Raw genomic sequence first — 19,265 nt, 5'->3', positions numbered from 1 at the left:
CAAAGGAAGCTTTATAATGCAGCGCCCAGAAGGAGGATGGCCCACCAGCCAATGCGGCCTTCCTTCTCCCGCAGCCAAGGAATTAGTTTGCTATTAGAGGCGGCTGGCACTCATTTCAAAGGTCTATTCCTGTAGTAGTTTTCTCTTAGAAGTTGTATTCAGTGACCTAATGAGGACGGACCAGGACAGGGTCAATACTAAGTTGCTGGCACCTGTCACCTGTCACAGAAACACATCCAGGGGCACCTTAATTCTCCTCTTTAAAAGGGAAATTTCCCCCCTTTTCCCCATAGGTCAGTCTGGGGGGTGTAGGACTGTCCCCAGACGCTGGTTGGATATGGATCACGTTTGCTGGCACTGGTTTGGGCAGGGCTTATGTAAGCCAGCACCAGGCTCACCACCTGGAGAACACTGAGGGTGGAGGAGGAAAACTCAACTCCTGAAACTCATTCCACTCCGTAAAATTAGCTGGCAAATTTAGAGGAAGCAAATTTTTTAAAGGCAAAGAAAAAGAGTTGACCAATTCTGAGATTGTTTGCACCGCCAGAGCTGGCACCTGTCTGGAGTGGCCAGCACGTGCCCGGTGCTGCCTTACATAAGCCCTGCCCCAAACAAACTCCAGCAAACGTGATCCAAATGCCTACCATATCCAACCAGTGTCTAAGGGGACAGTCCCCCACACCATAGACTGACCTGGGGGGAAAAGAGGAAATTTCCCTTTTAGTAGGAGAATTAAAGTGCCCCTGGATGTGTTTTTGTGATAGGTGACAGATGCCAGCAACCTGATATTGACCCTGTCCTGGCCCATCCTCATTAGGTCACTGAATACAACTTCTAAGAGAAAACTGCTACAGAGATTTTAATAATCTCTGATTATTAAAAAAGATATTTTATTGTAGATATTTAGGCAGAAGTTATCCTCCAGAACCATTTTGTCACATTCTAAAAGGGAAAACTCCATTGCTGACTGTGTTTTAACAGGAGCTAAACTTGGAAGAGTGGATTTCTCCATCAAGAGCTCAGTGATGCTGCGCACTTCTCTGCGTCTTCTTACTTCAATCCCTTCCTCATATGATCCACATTCACTTTTCCATTAGAGCTGTCTCTAGGTATATTGTGGGTCTCTTTGTGTGCAAGTAGTAAGGATAAGGAGACTGTTTCAGTTCTCTCATCTCACTGGTAATATGGAGAGAATTTTAATTTATGTATTACAAGTATATACTATTATGTAAGTAATACATCTTTATGTACAATGCAAAAACATGATGAACAATAGAGAAAACAAATACTGCGAAGCACCTGAATCCCTGTGGCCAGGGTGGTGCTTCTGTTCCTGTGTCTATGAACACGAGACTACATGGTGTCCACCGGCTTGCGTGGCTCTCCTCTGCAGCCTGTAATCCACATTTACAGAAGGAGGATGAGTCCTCCTTCTGCCCTCAGGCCACAGCACCTGCTTGTTGACCCCTGCTCTGTGGAGAGCTGCCAGCCTCAGTCTAGAAATACACTTACACTAGTTCTTAATTAACCTGAATAATTAATCAGCAGCTCCTGATCTGGACAAGGAGCAACCTTCTGCAGAGTTGTCCCCATGCCATGCAACTCTCAGGAATTTTAGCTTCAGAATTGTACTTTCAAATTTGTTCAAATATGTTTTCTTCTATTTTGTAAATCAGCGTTTGGCCGTGGCTTTAATATTTACAGTCCCCACACCAAGTGAGTATTTTCCCTCAAATGCACACTGCACAAATCCCCTTGCTGTCCCTTCTGCCTCAGCGTGGCTGTACTGAGCTCCTGCTCCTAGGCGTGGGGACCCTCACACTCAGAGCCAGATTCTCCAGGAGGGGCACAGAGGGAAACTCTGGATCCCAGGCTTCTCCAGATAGCTGAGTTCCCGTTAGCGGCACTTCTTGAGGCAGAAGCATTTTCTGTTAGGCTCAGTGCACTGAATCCCCTTCTTTCATGCTCACAAGAAGAAAGCATGAACTAACAAGAGGCCCTCGGGAGACCATGCCACAGCCACAACTCCTGAGGCCACAGTGGAGAAAGGCAGAACCTCCTCTGTGGCACTCGAAGGCCAGGTACGGAGAGGAAGCAGAGCAGAAATGGAGGGGAAAACATGCCCAGAACACTGGGTGCAGGGCTCCCTCCAGAAGTCTCCTCCTGGGCAGGGGACAAAGCTCAATTGGTAGAGTGCTCACCTAGCATGCACGAGGTCCTGGGTTCAATCCCCAGCACCTCCTGTTTTATGTGCTTAAAGTCAGGTCCCTTACTAAGCTTCTCATTTCTAACTCAAAAAACGGTTTCAAAATAGAAATCCGCCCAGACAAATACATAATGTTCAATACTACTCTTAACTAAAAACAATGACCTTGACAAAAGTCAAAACTCCCCCAAGAAAAACCGAACACACATCACAGTGTCCAAAGTGCAGGCCAGCTTGGCCTAGGAAAGTGGTTTCCACATCAGGTGGGGGTTCATCACTGGGTCCTCTGATCTCCCAGCGGGTTCCAGCTCCAGTCTGAGCTGCTGTTTAGCCTGCTGGGAGTAAACAGTGCTGTCCTTCTGATCCAAGAGTCACCCCTGCTTGGGTGGAGGAAGCTGATTCCGGCTCTTCATGGGCTCCTCACTGACAACCGGAGGTGTTGGCGTCCAGGACTTGCTGGTGCTCAGCCACGTAGGCTGGAAAGGGCTGTGATGCTCCTAGTATTTGACGTATAGCAAGGGCTGATAAGCACTTCTCTTGCGAATTGTAAAGAGTGCTGATGTAACAAACAGCAAGCCCCGCTGCTAACCCACACCGCACCTCCCACCCCAGACGCATCTGCTAACCCACACTGCACCTCCCACCCCAGACGCATCTGCTAACCCACACCGCACCTCCCACCCCAGACGCATCTGCTAACCCACACTGCACCTCCCACCCCAGACGCATCTGCTAACCCACACCGCACCTCCCACCCCAGACGCATCTGCTAACCCACACCGCACCTCCCACCCCAGACGCATCTGCTAACCCACACCGCACCTCCCACCCCAGACGCACCTGCTAACCCACACCGCACCTCCCACCCCAGACGCAGCTGCCTCACACCAGCACGTTCAGACCGGTGGGCTCTCTGAAGTTTGCTTCTCATATTCCCCGTGATTTTCTTTCTTATGTCTTTATATTGTTTTATTTTTATTTTCAAAAAAGTGATTTCGTGACATTTACATTCCTTGAGACCTAAATTTTTAACCGTTGTTACCTTTATAGGAAGTGTCCACAATGTGAGATGTGGCTGTGGGTCATCAACTTAATGGGTATAGAAACTTCACACTTAATTTATCCCCTATCCTGCCAGACCATTCCTAAGTTTTAGCCATTATAAAGAGTGTTGCTAGGGATATTGTAGCACATGCTTCCAGAGCACTGTGCAAGAATACCTCCAGGCCAGGGCACACCTGCCCCCTGACACTTGGCCCACATCATTTCCTGAGTACCTGAGCCACCTGCAAACTTACGCCCAACGTGATCCTGCCCGGGGGCCTCCTCTCAATGCTTGCTGCTTGTGTGTCCTAAATCATGCTCAGCTAGTGCAAGTGAAATGGCAGAGCTGAGTTCTGTTTCCCTGATTATGAATAGGGTGCCTTACAGATTCTGGTTAATAGTCCTTGTTCAGATTTACATGCTACAATGATTTTTTTCCACTATTTGGGCTCCATTCCATACTATTTATGTTTATCTCCCTCGCTCCCTTCTTTCCAAACAGGTATTCTCAAATTATCAGTCTTTAATTTGGGGATCAACCCTTTGTGGGGAATTTAAAGATTCTTACTGTGGAAAGATAGGAAAGATAGTTGCCTATTTGTAAAGTTCTTTTACATTTATGTCTGAAAGCCATGTAGAATTTACTTTTGGGTATGGTGAGGACTAAGGATAAAGTTTTGCTTTTCCCAGGTAACTATGAATATCCCAAGACCTCATCCCTGATCCTTACTTCCTCCTTCTACACAGGTCAAGTTTCCTGCACAGTGGATCCATCAGAAGTCAATCTGTCTCTTCCTGAGCTTCAATAAAGCTTTATGTTAAGTCTTGAAATCGAATAGGGTGAGTCCTATCACTACATAAGTAGACATATATTTTAGATATTTTTAATATATACATATGGAGTGCTCTGACCCTTTGTTCTTCCATATAAATATTGAGTCAGTTAAATTTCCTCAAAACTTCATTTGGTATTTTGATTATAATTACATTGACTCTGTGAACTAAATATCTTTAAGTATTGCTTCTTCTTATCCATGGTACACAATCAATTCCCATTTATTTAACTCAAAATGTTTTCAATAATTTTCTGCATATAAATTGTATACATTTTTTGGTTAAAATTATCCTTAGGCAACTGAGATTCTTGAAACGGAATCACCTTCTCCATCTACCTGTTGCTGGTGTGGAGTACACATCTTTCTGCTTGTCGATCCAGACTCTTCTTGCTGCACTCTTATTCATATGATGTCTGCAAGGATCCTCTGGAGGGTTCTGAGAAGACAGTGCTATCATCCTTGACAACCAAGGGTTTTTGCCTGATCTTCTCCAATCCTTATGTCTGTACTGTGGTTTCTTGTCTTACTGTGTGACCAGAACCTCAGTATTCTGTTGCTTTAATTTTTACTTTAATGGGGGTGTTTTTAGAATTTTCCTTTAAGACTGATGCTTGTTGCAGGGTTTTGATAGAAATCCTTATGGAAGTTAAAAATGTTCCCTTTTACTTCAAGTCTACTAAGAATTTCCTAAGTTAGCAATTGCCATCAAATTATCAAATGCTTCTTTGGTTCTGTTCAGCCTCTGGGCTGCAGATGCCCCAGCGACTGTTCAACAATACCAAGAAAGAACCTGGAAGACTTGTTGGACACCTCATTACCCACGCACTCCGTGGTGGTGGCAGGTTGCTGCTGTGGCGTCACCCATGCCCACAGCATGGGAAGCACGTGGCTGGCTGCATGCCCACCGGGCGGTGGTCTCCTCCAAGCCTTTTGAGCTAACGCCTTTAATTTAACCACCATCGACCTGCAGGCGCCCTCACCTAAGGGTTGGATGCGAGGGCAGGAACCAGCTTCCCCTTCCAGTTCCTTCACAGTCATATTCCTGAGGGTCCTTGCCTCCCTGCAAGTTTCCTAGGCACTCATCGGTGTCGACACCAGGGCTTCGTGACAAGCATTCTCCCGCGTGCTAACGTGGTGAGCCGCACTTGTGCACTCTCCAGTGTGAAGGCCCTGTCGCCTCACTGAGGATCTTTGCTGTGTTGATGCGCCTGTGCCCAAAGGGTGGGCACCAGCCACTGGCGTGGCCTGCTGACCCATGCACTGCCTCTCCTGTCAGGGTCGCCGCTGCTTCACAGAGGGTTTGATGCCTGCCACTCAGTTTCATCCTTTGGAAGTTCAAATAGGAAAAGTAACTTTTTGAAAGTTGGAAAAAACTCACTTTTTACACTACCTAGTATTTTTACTTGTAATAAAGCTTTATGTTAAGCCATTTATACTTTAGTTTATTTAAGAGGACACCTGGTCAGGCTTTATATTTCTTCTTGAATCCCCTGTGGGTAGACATTTTTTCAGGGTCTTGTGATTCCTTTCATGCTTAAATCACTGACTTCACTTTGCTTGGTGTTACACGGCCAGCCCTTGTTTTTAGCATCGAGCGGTCTTTTCATCCTAAATGCTGTTTACTTGTACTTTTTTTGTCCTTGAGTAGCCTCAGAGGCGGTTTGTCCATTCCACTGAACCTTGAAGAGCAGTTCCACGTGTTTGCATTTCGCCATCTCTGCTTTCATCCTTATCCGCTGCCCTCTGCCCTTCCCTGGGGCCATCACACTGCAAACTTTCCGGTCAGACTTCTGGCTCATTGCTTTCTAGTCCTTCTTTGTCTTACTTTTGCTGCTTCCTGAGTTTGATAATACTTCCTTCGCTGGGTTCCATCCCATTCACCCATAATGTAGAAATGAAGTATTTTCAAATTCACGTGGAAAAATGGTAAGAAAAATATAATGTACCCCATCTCCATTACCCAGATTCAATAATGTTCAAATCATGTTGAATCTAGTTGCATCTGTGGAATTAAGATCTTGTGCTCTCTTTCAGCTTAAAATATTGATAACACCTTTAGGGGAAAAAAAACATTTCTTGGGGAATTTTAGTTTGTATTTCTTGTTGCTGGTATTTTTCTTCCATGAACCTAAGCTCTCTGGGGAAGTTGCACCTGCATCAAGATCCTGCAGAACACCTGGCCCAGCTGATGAGAACATCTTCCTCCTGGAAACATCCAGCTGTGGGTACAGAGCCAAGTCCTGGGGCTGCCCAGTCCCTTCTATGGCCACCCTGCCAACTCTGCCAATGACTCCTGGTCTCTAGGTAAAATCCTCGGAGTGAATGGCTAAGATTACCAAGCCTCCAGCCCACCAGCCCCAAAGCCAAGGGCACTGTGAGGTGGCACCAGAGCCACAGAAGCGATCTTCCCCTTCTGTGCACCCTCAGAGGCCTCCACCAAAACATCTGATAAATGTGTGGATTTGTGACCTTCTCTCATCATGACTAGAGAAGTCCAAGTGATCTCCTAGTAGCAGAGCTTGCTGTTCTGGGTGACTCAAGTCCATGTTCCCAAGCCCTGGTCACTCAGGTTGGGCTCAAATAATACTCTCTTATTTCCTTTAAAGCAGAGCCGTTATTTCACACCAATACTTTGCCCCAGGCAGCAAATGTGGCCTGCAGGATTGTTAGATGTGCCCCTGACGTGGTGTGGGCATGCAGAGTGTGATGCAGCGACCCTCTGAGGAGGCGGGACTAGGCTAGTGGAGGCAGAGGCACCACACACTTTGAGGTCACAGGCATTTACAAGCACACAATCCTGTTTCTAGTGATTGACTTTTAAATGGGTGTTTTTTAAAAGCACTGGTTCATATGGATTGGTAAGAAAAGTCAAAGAAACTGATGGTACACAGATAATTTAAGAAGCATTGGCCTAGCAGAGCTCCATGTGTACCAATGTTCAATTGATGTTTGAAAAGCTCTGTGTTCTATGCTGACACAGCTACACAGGCTCTTTCCTGATTAAAGAAATATTTCTTCTTTCATTTCCTTGCTTAATGATGGCAGAGGACTGTTAAGTCCACCTGCACTGCCCTGCACTCCAGCACGGCTGCTCTGCTGTGGGTTGCGGCGCTGCCCCTGACGCTGCCCCTCACAGCTTCTCCCAGCAAGGAGGGAAGGGCCCCATGCTGGCCTGCCTGTGGACCTGGGTCTTCTACCTCCCAGCATATTCCTGTCATTCCAGAAGCAGAGTGGCAGGCGCGGGAGGGGTTAGGGTGAGTGAGGCAGCCAGGTCTGGACTCAGGCAGAAGAACGGGCACGGACCAGCCCTCTGCACCCTGCACTCTGCCTGTTCTGCAGGAGCTTAACCCAAAGCCCTTCTCACATCCCGAGGTCAGACCAGCGCTCCTCCTCAGTGTCACACCCAGGGAGACCACGACCCTGCACGGTGCTGTCGACCACTGAGGGCTGGCATGGGCCAGCACTTTTCTAGGTGGAGTCCACTTTGGGAAGCTGCGCTGCCTGCTGGGGCTCCGAGGGTGGGGGGCTGAGGCTTCACTCACCGTGCTGCTCACAGTGCTCAGTGAGCAATGTGGTGGGGACTGCGGCCCAACTCAGCCCCATGCTGACCACCAAGGCTCTGTTCCCATGTAAAAGGAGACTTCGTGTCCTCCGACCCTGTCTGTGCACCAGGTGTCAGCTGGCCTTCACTGAAACCTGACTTTTCTGAGCCCAGGGGTGCTGTTTGTCTGGGGACCCTGGGGAGCAACTCACAGAGAAAGCTCCCAGGCAGCAAGTGTGTGCAGAGGAGGTGTCCAGCAGGAGCAAGCAACTGTGCCCTAGACTGTCAGGATGAGCACTGTCCTCCCCCAGGGACTCCACGGCACCCTGCCCACAGCAGCCTCCCAGGAGGCTGCTTGGAATCCACTGTGCCTGTGCAAAGTCCAGGCTCACAGGCCTCCCCCTGAGGCCTCCTGCCTCAGGTCTGCAGTCCACTGTGAGGCAGCAGAGCAGACTGGAGGACCGTGGGGCTCTTTAGAGAGGGCCTTGGGCTTTCCTGTGTCACCCCCCTCCTGCTGCAAGTCAGCAATTCAGCACATGCTTCAGCTCCCTGGAGTTCCTTCAGCTCTTCATCCTAGCTGCTACCCTGGAAACCCCAGAGAACACATTCACAGGGTTCACACTGGGTGGTTTTGCTTGGATTGCTCAGTGCTCTTCATATGTGCCTGGTCCCTCCCAGTTTACAGATCATTCTGCATTCTTCCTGTTCCTTGAACAAGTCACATCAACACTGTGAGGCTCATTCGCATGACAATTCAGTTCAGAGTTCTGATGACTGTGAGCCATGTAAGCGTCCATAAGGATGGCTAGCAGCTCTGTCCTTCTGGGCAGGCCAACTTCAGCACTCACTCCACCCAATAACACAGAATCCATTTTTAAAATACTCTACCTGTTTTGCCTCTTGGGAGTTCCAGGCTAAGGGATCTGCAGCAAGACTCCTGTGCTCCCTCTTCCTGTTCTAGCGACACAGTGTGAGTGGCCTGAACCCTGCCTCTGAGTGGTAAACTCCTGAGGGAGAGTATTTCCTTCTGTGGGCACACCTTGGTTTTCAATAGGTGGAACTGAGTGTCAAATTGTTACTCAAAGAGGAACTATCATTAACAGAAGGTACATGCTTCCTAAAGTAGGCTATAGATTTCTGAAAATCACACTAAAATACCAGGATTTTCTTCACAGAACCAGAAAAAAAAATACAAAACTTCATATGAAACCACAAAGGATGCCTGATAGCCAAAGGAATTTTGAGTAAAAGGAGCAGAGCCAGAGGCACAAGGACGCCCAACATCAAACTGTACTGTGAAGGTGCAGTAGCCGACCCAACAAGGTCCTGGCATAAACACAGACAGAGACCACTGGGACAGTGTGGAGGGTCCAGGAACATGCACATGCTTCTGCAGTGACTGGTTTTGGCGCCAGTACCAAGACTGCCAGTGGGGGAAAGAACAGCCTCTTCAACAAATGGTGCTAGGCAGTTGCCTATCCACACACAGAAGAACAAGATTAGATTTCTGTCTCTCACCAGACACCAAAAGCAACTCACAATGAATGAAAGGTTAAAATGCAAGGCCCACAACCATGAAACTACTAGAAGAAAAGTTAGGAGAATGTTGCATAAATGGGTTTTAGCAGTGCAGGTAAGTAGGCCCACTGATTGTGCATGGATTTTCCTGAACTTCTACAACCTGTTCACTGGGTTTCCACTAAATGTCTAAACCCCTTAGGCCACTCTTCCTTTGTATGTTTTGGCCTTCCTTGTTTCCTCTCTGTCCTCCACATGTTCCAGGCACCTTGGGTTGGACTGCTTCAGGCCCCGTATGGCACAAGACTGTGGTCTTTTTCCCATGGGTTGTTTCTTGGGACCTTTCTTCCAGTGGCTGACCCCTTCTTCCTTCCCCCCACTAATTATCACAGCATCTTTCAGGGGAAGACTTCACATTTGCTCTTCTTTATAACTTGCGTTTTTACCTGATTCCTAACTTTTTACCTGTTCCCTCATTGTGAACCCATTTTCCTTGAAGCCCTTCATAATATTTACAATGCCTACTGCTAAGGAATGGTGTGACCATCCACCTCTTGGTCACCTCCAGGCCCACCAACTGTGCTCCCATCTGGATCCCGTTCTCCTGTCCCACTGTTTGGCCACATTTCATCACAGGACAACGTGAAGATACTTCCTAGAGGCTGTGATCTGTTGCTTGCCTCTTGAAGTGCTGACCTTTCCTTCCAGTAGGAAGTGGGTGGAGTCTGAGATGGCACTGGCTGGGGACAAGAGGGCAGCTGCACCCTGGCCCTGCTATCACACAGCCTCTGCCAGGAGTTGGTGGGAAAGTCAGGACTCAGGCCATGTTCTCAGAACTGAAAGAACAGGTGTGCAAATCCCTCTGTGCAGAGTGACTCCATGCTGGTCACAATCTGCGTGTGGAGAGCCCACACGGAAAGACTGAGAGATGGGAATGTGAACGAGGGCCCTCGGGGTGCACTCGGCATTATTCTGCTCTTCCTGTGATCTCCTTCATACCTACATTTCCTAACTTCACTTAATGAAATATTTCTAATGGAAAAGTCCCATGGTTCCTCTTCAGGATTCTATCGTAGAGGAAGCAAGAGAAGCCAGGAGAGCCCGAGTTAGGGTGTAGCCACCTTGGGCATGCCCTGGGTGGAGGCCGTGGAAACCCCTCAGCACAGCCATGGGTGGCTTAGGGTTCACCCTTGAAGGCTGTCCAGCATCCCCTCTTCTCCTGGGTCCAAGCAGCAAGGCAGGCTGATGAACTGCACTCTCTCCCACTCACCACCATTAATGCCTGTCCATTTTCCACAGGGACATGAAATGTTTCAGATTAAGGGAAAGTTGAGAATTGTCAGTTCCCTTACTAACATGCCACAAAATGCCTCTGGCATTTCCAAGCCTAGTTCTAGTGATCTAAGTGGTGGACATGGTCTTGGCACCCTTCTTGTATGTGGCAGCAACCGACTGCAGGGATAAGAGCAGGACAGTGCCCTGAGTCTGCAGTCTGCAGCTGGGGAAAAAAGGTCAACAGAGAAGGAGGCATGAAACCAACACAGGGGTGGGGGGCAGACAAGCCACACACAGGGGACAAGGGGGACAAATCAACATGTCCCAGCATGACTGGGACGCATCAGACTGGAAGGGCCAGAAAAGCCACCGAAGAGGGAACAAATCAACATGAAGGTCAGATCGTGTTCGACGATTTCCTCACTGTATTCAGGGCAGGAGCGCGCAGGCACACCGACTCCCCTTCACTCAACAATACACGGGGTCTGGGTGGGGACTTCGGGGAGCCACAGGTGGGCTGCTGTCCCTGTCGGGGACCTTGGGTGAGTTCCCTGAGTTTCCTAGCCATACCTGCCACCCCTGACCCGGCAGAGCTGGGAGCAGGTGGCCGGTGTGGGCTCAGTGGAAGGACAGAAGTCTCCTGAATGCAACTTTAACGTCCTTATTCCTCAGAGTGTAGATGAGGGGATTCAGAGTGGGTGCCACAGAGGTGTAGATAATGGACACCACCTTGTCCTTGTGCAGCGAGTAGCTGGACGCAGGCCGGATGTAGGTGTAGATGACCGTGGAGTAGTACAGCGTGACCACCAGCAGGTGGGAGGAGCAGGTGGAGAAGGCCTTGCGCTTGCCCGCAGCCGAGCGCATGCGCAGGATGCTGGCGATGACGCAGCCGTAGGAGAGCATGATCACCGAGAAGTTGCCTATGGCCAGGAACACGTCCGCGGTGAAGGCCATGGCCTCATTCAGGCGCGTGGGGGCACAGGATAGCCTCAGCAGAGGGGGAATCTCGCAGAAGAAGTGCTCAACGATGCCAGACTTGCAGAGCGGCAGGTGCAGCATGAGGCCTGTGTTCACGCTGCTGTTGGTGAGGCTGATGGCCCAGACCGCCCCGGTCAGCAGCGCACACGCCCGGGAGCCCATCCGCGCACCGTAGTGCAGCGGCTGGCAGATGGCCACATAGCGGTCATAGGCCATGGCCGAGAAGAGCAGCAACTCAGCCCCCATTGACCAAGTAAAGAAGAAGAGCTGGGCCATGCAGCCCCCATAGGAGATGGTTCTCTCACCCACCATGCTGCCCAGCAGCTTGGGCAGGATGGTGGAGGTGCAGAGGATGTCCACTGCTGCCAGGTTGACCAGGAAGAAGTACATGGGGGTGTGCAGGGCTGGGCTGGTGCTGATGGCGACCATGATGAGCAGGTTTCCCGAGAGGGCGGCCAAGTAGAGGCCAAGGAAGCCCAGGAAGAGTAGTCCTCGCAGGCGGGGCGTTTCCAAAAATCCCAGGATAATGAACTCGGTGACCAGCGTCTGGTTCATCCCACTGGCCTGGGTGTGGAGGCCTGGCAGCCGCTCACCCCACAGCTCTGACCCCTCCGCTGAGGAAAGGATCGCCACCTTCCCAGCTTGTTCTGAAGATTCCGCCCCTCAGTTGTGTGTGACCCACTTAGAGGCAGGATTTCAAGTACCCTGAGTGAGTAAAAATGTGCCTCTGAGCCACCAGACTTGCGTGAGGAGCCCCAGAGGGGCACTCTTCCTCCCACCCATCCTAGGGACTGGGCCGTTCTGGACGTGGCCTCCTACTCAGTTTGCCTGGGTCCACAGCCCACGGGCACCAAGCATGACTGGGGAGGAGCCTCACCCAGAAACTCCTGATGGCCTGAGCTCTGTCTTCTGAGGAAAATTGCCAGTTTTTTCCCACTCAGGGGTCAGTGGGTGAGGAATGAGAACTAACCAAATACTCCCTGCCTTGCCCGGTCACATCCAGTACCCCCGGGATGCACAGGATCCTCACTGGCACTTGGGGGCAGCTCACTCAGCCCCGTGTCTGGAGCTGGAGGAGCAAGTCCTGTCTGCAGGCAGGACCCTCCAGCTCCAGAGATTCTATGCTACATTTTGTCCAGGCTGCTCAGTCCCCTTTTTCCTGGAAATAGAGAACTTTTCCCCTCAGAAATGACAGCCAGAGGGATCTCATGGCTCTTGGTCAGTGTAGAATGCAGCACCCCACCACAGTTACCAAGACCTCATCATCTCTAATCAAACTAGAGAATCAACATCCCCTTAGAGCAGGTACTTACCAACATGGTAAAAATCTTCCTGATATTCCTGGAATGTGAAACTTGCTTCTCACTACCATGAAAAAACAGTCATTAGTTTTCATTAGGAAACATAACAGGTTTTTTTAAAAAGTACCAAGGAACCATGGGAGACATCTGCAGGTATGAGTGGGGACAGTAAGAGACCTGTGACAAGGACACAGACCCTGCCTCATCTGCACTAGCCAGAGGTGAAGCTTTGGAGAGGGGCCGGGCCCTGAGGAACCAATTACAGAGAGCCACCTCCCCACTTAGGCAGAACTGGTGCCTGAGCTCAGGACCCTCTGGGAAGATGACCAGCACCTGGGGACAGACCCAGGCCCTCATGGGGAGCACCGCTTAGACTCACAGCACACTCCACCCAACAACAGCAGAACACATGTTCCTCCAAGACACTGGGGACCTTCACCAAGAAAGGCCATGCACTGGACTCAGCAAATTTTTAAGGATTTAAAGGATTTAAGGCATATAAAGTATGTTTTCTGACCACAGTGGAATTAAAGTCAGGAAAAGTAAAATATCAGGAAACACATCAGAATTTATGGTATGAGGCAGTAATTAAGAGGAAGTTTGTGGAACTACCTTTGCTCCAACAAGAAGGAAACTAGAGGCCAGACCGTCCCAAACATCTAATGTCGCCCCAGATCAACAGGGAGCACCTTGAGGGCTCTGAGCATTGTAGGATTCTCACAGACAAACAGGGCACCTGGGCCTTCACCAGGAAGCAACACTTAACTAGTACCAGCGCCAGCCCAGCAGATTCACTTCCACAGGCTGAGTGCCTTTGCCTTCTGTAACTCCCGGTAGTTCCTTTTACTTGCCAGCTCTTTGTCTCCCATAGAAGGTAAAACACACGCTGACTTTGACATTCTGTTTCTACAGAACAGAGTTGCAACTGTGTTACAACAGAGTTGTGGAAGGTGCACATCCATACAGATGATGCCATGTTATCTTTCTTTTCTGCTGAGAAAGTCCCTACCACAGGGGCAAGGGAAGGAAAAAATGACACTTCTTTTTTTAAATCTATCACTAAATGTAGGTGTTGATATGAAGCAATTAGAAATCTCTGACAGTATGAAATGGTGCTATTGCTTTGGAAGAGAAGTTTCTAAAAAAGCTATGTAAAAACATGCCTAAGACCCTAACCCTAACCCACAGTCACACCCAAGACAAACAGAACACAGAAAGTCTTGTACATAATTGTGCCAAAAAAGCTTTATTCTTCATAGCAAAGAGGATGACATAGTACAGGGCGGGGCAGGAAATATGATCTAGAAGAGGATGCACAGTGGTGTGTTGGAGTGGGAGGTGCAGGAAGGATGGCACTCACCAGATGGATCTGGCAGCCTGGACGCAATCCCTGGAACCCCTAGCCTCCTGGGTGTCACCTCGTCTGCTGGGTGTGGTTTACACTGACGTGTGCGTATGTCAAAACCGTGGACGAAGGCCCTTACTTTGCAGTTTTTTGTTTGACGATTTTACCTCAAAAGTAAAAAAAGACTCTATCAACACGTGTTGAACTCTAATGGGAAACATACAGAAGTATTTCAGATGTGTCCTGATGTCCATCATGGTGGCCCATGTCTGTAAGCCCAGTGACTTGCCAGGATGAGGAAGGAGAATCCCAAGTTGGAGGCCTGCCTCAGCAACATAGCAAGACCTCATCTCAAAATGAAAAATAAAAAGGACTAGGATATAGTTCAGGGGTAGAGTGCCCCTGGGTTGCATCACCAGTAACCCTGCACAAGAGTGTACTGATGTTTGAAGCTTGCTCTGAAATGCACAAAAACAGGTAACTTGGTGAGGGGCAGGTGAGTAAATAAAGTTACAGATGTGGCAAGGAATCACAGGCAGAAGGTGGTTGACGGGTGCTTGGGTGTCCACTGCCATGTTCTGCCAACTCTGCTATTAGAAATTGTTCATAAATGTTGCAACAGATATAAAGAAACACAACTCAAGAAGGCAAGGGGGCTGCGGATGATGACACATAATGGGGGTGGGAGGGGGCAAGAACGGAGGAAGGACGGACTGTATAAAGGGAAAAGAGGGGTGGGGGGAGGGAGAAAATAACAGAATGAATCAAACACCATTACCCTATGTAAACGTATGATTACACAAATGGTACGCCTTTACTCCATGTACACACAGAGGAACAACATGTATCCCACTTGTTTACAATAAAAATAAATTTAAAAATAAAGTGTATTAGAAGAAGAAAAAGAAGGCAAGGGGTGCAGGTGGGAGGGTTGGAAGGCAGGACTGGGTGAGACCGACAGGCTTTGGGGATGGACAACAGCCGGGAAAGAAGTCAACAAGTGCTGGTAACTGGCTCTCATAACTAGACTGAGCTGAGGGTGGACGTGGGGCCTTGCTCCAGCCACAGGAGGGCCCTGCCTGATCTGGGCATTAACAGGGCAGCTGCGGCACCGGCAGGGTTCAGAGGAGAACCCAGGGGTGGCTGCACTTTGGCTGTCACTGGCAAACAGTGACGAGGAAGGCAGCGAGTGTCACTGCCTGGAAGACACTGTGGGAGGACAGGAGGAGGAGAGGTGTCTCAGGGAGCCGAGAATGGCAGCACTCATGTCCAGTGGTGTGGGTCCCTCGACTCTGTCAGCAGAGAACTGAAGAGCAGGACCCAGAGGCAGCAAGCAAGCAGCAGGTTCGTTGCACATCAGCAGAGATCCAGAGACAAGACTTCTCTGACAAGAAGGCCCGGAGCCGGAGTCCAGGGGGGGTTTCGACCTTGTTTATGGTCTGGAATTTCTTCCTCTACTTATCTCTTCCCTGTCCACATGCTCCTCACTATTACTGATTGGTGCCCCCTGCCCATGAGCCTGCTTTCATTTTTCTGTTGGACCCCGATGGGAGCACAAGTATGGATGTGTCTGTCTGACTGGGCCCCCACTTGTGTCTACAAGCACTTTTGTCACACAGGAAGTTGCTCCTTTGTCCTAGTCCTGCCCCCGAACTCCTCACTCACCATCTTGTCCTGGCTGCCTGAGCCCTTCTATTATCTCCCTCACTCAGAGCCAGACGCAGAGGGTAAGATGAAAGAACAAAGGAAACCCCAGAAGTAATCTGTAGGAACGTCTGTCCAACGTAGAGCCACAGGCACTGTGCCTCGGTGGCAGCTGTCCTGGTTGGAGGGTGTACCTGTCCTGAAAAAGAGCAGGAAGTACAACCACTACATGTGCGGGGGCTGGTGTGGGAGGCTAGACTACAGTTCTCTCACTCCCACAGTGAGGAGCAGTATCCCCCAATCCTCCGCCAGCGCACACCAACAGTCGTGAGCTGGATACCAGTCTGTGTGACTTTTTACCAAGCAGAATATTGAGACAGCCATTGGAGACACCGCTCTAGGATGTGGGCGGGATGGGTGAGTCTGACCCTCTGCAATCCCTTGAGCCTGACCCCTGAAGGAGGACATGGCCAGCAGCACTTCTCACAGAGGGGATCCAGGGGCTTCCAGTGGGAGGGCAGCTCAGCCAGGGTGGGAGGAAGGAGAAGTAGTGTCCTGCTCTCCCCACCGGCTACCGACTCTCCCTGTTGCACAACCTGAGGGCCTCTACACTCAGGCCTCAGACATCTGCACTGCACAGGGAGGGCGGTGGCCAGATGGGAGTCGCATAGCTATAAATCCACTGCATAAATCATTTTCTCCTTGCCACAGCATCAGATTCTCAGTCATACACTGGAATTAGCTGGAACAGTTCACTGGCCTTCCCTCCTCCTCCAAGTGCAGGCAAACACCTTCCCCAGGGCCACTTTGACGTCCTTGTTCCTCAGGGAGTAGATGAGGGGGTTCAGAGTGGGACTGATCACGGTGTACAACAAGGCAACCACCTTGCCATTTTCCGCGGAGGAGCTGGAGCCTGGGAGGATGTAGGTGTAGATGACGGTGGAGTAGTACAGCGTGACCACCAGCAGGTGGGAGGAGCAGGTGGAGAAGGCCTTGCGCTTGCCCGCAGCCGAGCGCATGCGCAGGACGCTGGCGACGACGCAGCCGTAGGACAGGGCAGTGAGCAGGAAGTTGACCACGCCAAAGTAGACATCTGCAATGACGATCATGATGTCGTTCAGTGTGGTTGGACTGCAGGACAGCAGCAGCAGGGTAGGGACTTCGCACAGGAAGTGGTGGATCTGGTTGGGACCACAGAAATGGAGCCGAGCCATCAGGCCCGTGTGTACAGAGGTGCTCACTGCACTGACCACCCACACACTGCCAGCCAGCAGGACGCAGAAGGGCCAGCTCATCAGCACATGGTAGTGCAGTGGGCGACAGATGGCCACGTAGCGGTCATAGGCCATGGCTGTGAGCAGCAGCAGTTCAGCCCCCAGAAACCAGGTCAGAAAGAAGAGCTGGGCCATGCAGTCGCCATAGGAGATAGTGCTTCTGGTGGCCACCAGGCCCTCCAAAAGTTTGGGGAGGACAGTGGATGTGCAGAGAACATCCAACAGGGCCAAGTTCGTGAGGAAGAAGTACATTGGGGTGTGAAGGCTGGGATTCAGGCCAATGGCCATGACAATGATGACATTTCCTGCAAAAGCCATGAGGTAGAGGAGGAGAAAGAAGGCTGAGAAGAGAACCTGGAGCCGAGGGTCTTCAGAGAAACCCTGCAGGACAAACTCCACCACAGCCGTGTGGTTGTTGGCTGCCATTTGTGGGTGATCCCTGGAGGTCCACTAGAACACAGCTGGGCCTGGCAGACAGGGCCCAGGGCAGAGGCACGGACTTGGCCTCTTGAACAGGTCCTGCTGAAACCAGGAATGTTTGCTGAGGGCACATTGGCTGCAGAAGGCACATAATACAGATGGTAACATGGTCCCTGCCCCCAGGGAGGCAGAGCATCAACTCTTCTCTCTGTAGACACCAAACCCAGAACAATACCCCTGCCTCTTTGTGCCAGGCAGCACCCTCCATACCCCACAGAAGGCACAGCATGGGCTTCTGCTCACTTTGATTTTGAACATGTCCTACAATATCCAGAGATATGGAGCTCACTGTGTGCACCAGGTGCCAGCTTCACCTGGGCATGCCAGGGACCAAGCTGACACCAGGCACGACTTCGGGGCCCCATAGAGGACGAGCCATGTTGTCTGGGATGGGCCAGGCTGCAGGGAGGGAAGCGGTGTGCACTACTCTCCAAGGGGAGGGACATACCCAGGGATCACAAGGGGCCTTGGGAGAGAGAAGCAGCCCCTGCATGGCCAGGCTGTGGCCTGCTCCTGGGAGCAAATGTCCTCAGCTATCAGATTCAGGCTTGGTTTTGCTGGACACAGTTCTTTCATAGAAACCACAGCTGCCTATTCGTGATTGGTCACCCAGGCAGCTCCAAGGGAGGGCAAACCCCTGTGGGGGGGTGACTCCTTCCCCTGGGCTTGCCCCTCAGTGAGTGTAAAGCTGTGTCAGGGCTGGGGACACAGCAAGAAAGGCACATGCCCAGCTACACCCCAGCTCCCAGACCTTCCAACTGACACACTCACCTGGTTCCCAGCCCCCCACACAACCTGCCCACCACGACTATCTGTGACCACCCAGACCTCCCACAGCAGGATGGGGTTTGCTCAGGTAGAGGAGTGAGTGGGTCAGTCAGCATGAGGGGGACAAGGACAGCCCCATTTCCCTTCCTGGGTCAGCCCCCATCCCAGGCATCCCCATGGAAGTGGAATGCAGAAGACCCCAGAACCTGCCTGGCACACTCACAGGTGGCTGGGAGCTACCTGGAAACAAAGAGCTCACACTACGATAAGGAGGCCCATCTCTACCGAGATGTGAACGAACGTTGCTGCTTTACAGTAGGTGGGGGCCTTATCCTCCTATGGGTGGAACTCAGAACAGGACTACTCCGAGCCTTTGACAGCCCTTCTTGTCAGTTTGACCCTCCTCAGCCACAAAAGAGCTGAGCCACCCACAGACCCTCAAGGGCCCCACACTCATCCCTGCAGAGCGGAGGGTTGGTAAGCTGTTCTTGCAGTTCCCCACTGGGCTTGTCCAGCACCCCACGCCATACGCACAGCTCTCAGCAAAGCACGAAGACCTGCCGCAAGCCAGTACCAGTCCCTGAAGCCCCTGTGTCTGCAGCCTCTGCGCCCCACAGCCTGTCTGCTGGCAGCTCTTCCGGCTGCAGGTGGCTCTGAACCAGCCTTGCAGCAGAACCACGGAAAACTCGTGGCTCCCTTGGAGACCCAGAGGCCAAGCCACAGGGCTGACCAACAGCCCAAACAGCACAGAGCAGACCTGTGGAGCCCCTGGGGCATTTGCAGTTTCAAACAGAAACCATGAAACATGAGAGCACAATGATTTCAGTGTGAAATCTTTCTTTTAACATTAAACAGGTCAGGGCCAAAACAAATCCCTTTTTAGAAGCAGCCTTCCTTTTCCCCAGTAAATAGGTGGATAGTCCAAAAGGAAGGAGGTGTAGGGAACAGAGACTCACGTGGATGGTGGGGCAGGCACTGCATTCCCAGGAGCTGTGCACTTGGCAAGGATGAGGGGTGCAGCCTGAGGCTAGCACCTCCTCCTGCTTGGTGTGGCC

The 19,265-nt window shown here is 50.8% G+C and overlaps 2 protein-coding genes across 2 annotated transcripts; both read right to left on the bottom strand.

Moving 5' to 3' along the window:
• Positions 1 to 11,038: 11,038 nt before the first annotated feature.
• On the bottom strand, positions 11,039 to 11,956 carry LOC124974926 (olfactory receptor 13G1-like). The gene has a single exon (XM_047537896.1). The coding sequence runs from the start codon at positions 11,951 to 11,953 to the stop codon at positions 11,039 to 11,041; it is 915 nt and encodes a 304-aa protein (XP_047393852.1). The 5' UTR covers positions 11,954 to 11,956.
• A 4,484-nt stretch (positions 11,957 to 16,440) lies between these two features.
• Positions 16,441 to 17,388, bottom strand: LOC124974910 (olfactory receptor 13A1-like). The gene has a single exon (XM_047537862.1). The coding sequence runs from the start codon at positions 17,386 to 17,388 to the stop codon at positions 16,441 to 16,443; it is 948 nt and encodes a 315-aa protein (XP_047393818.1).
• Between the last annotated feature and the right edge of the window lie 1,877 nt (positions 17,389 to 19,265).

The sequence above is a fragment of the Sciurus carolinensis genome, unplaced genomic scaffold (assembly GCF_902686445.1).
Source record: "Sciurus carolinensis unplaced genomic scaffold, mSciCar1.2, whole genome shotgun sequence".
In the NCBI taxonomy this organism is placed as follows: domain Eukaryota; kingdom Metazoa; phylum Chordata; class Mammalia; order Rodentia; family Sciuridae; genus Sciurus; species Sciurus carolinensis.
Note: the sequence above shows the minus strand (reverse complement) of the source record. Positions and strands in the feature narration are given on the sequence as shown.

Coding starts and splice junctions, on each gene's coding strand:
- LOC124974926 (XM_047537896.1), bottom strand. CDS start 11,953: ATGAACCAGACGCTGGTCACCGAGTTCATTATCCTGGGATTTTTGGAA.
- LOC124974910 (XM_047537862.1), bottom strand. CDS start 17,388: ATGGCAGCCAACAACCACACGGCTGTGGTGGAGTTTGTCCTGCAGGGT.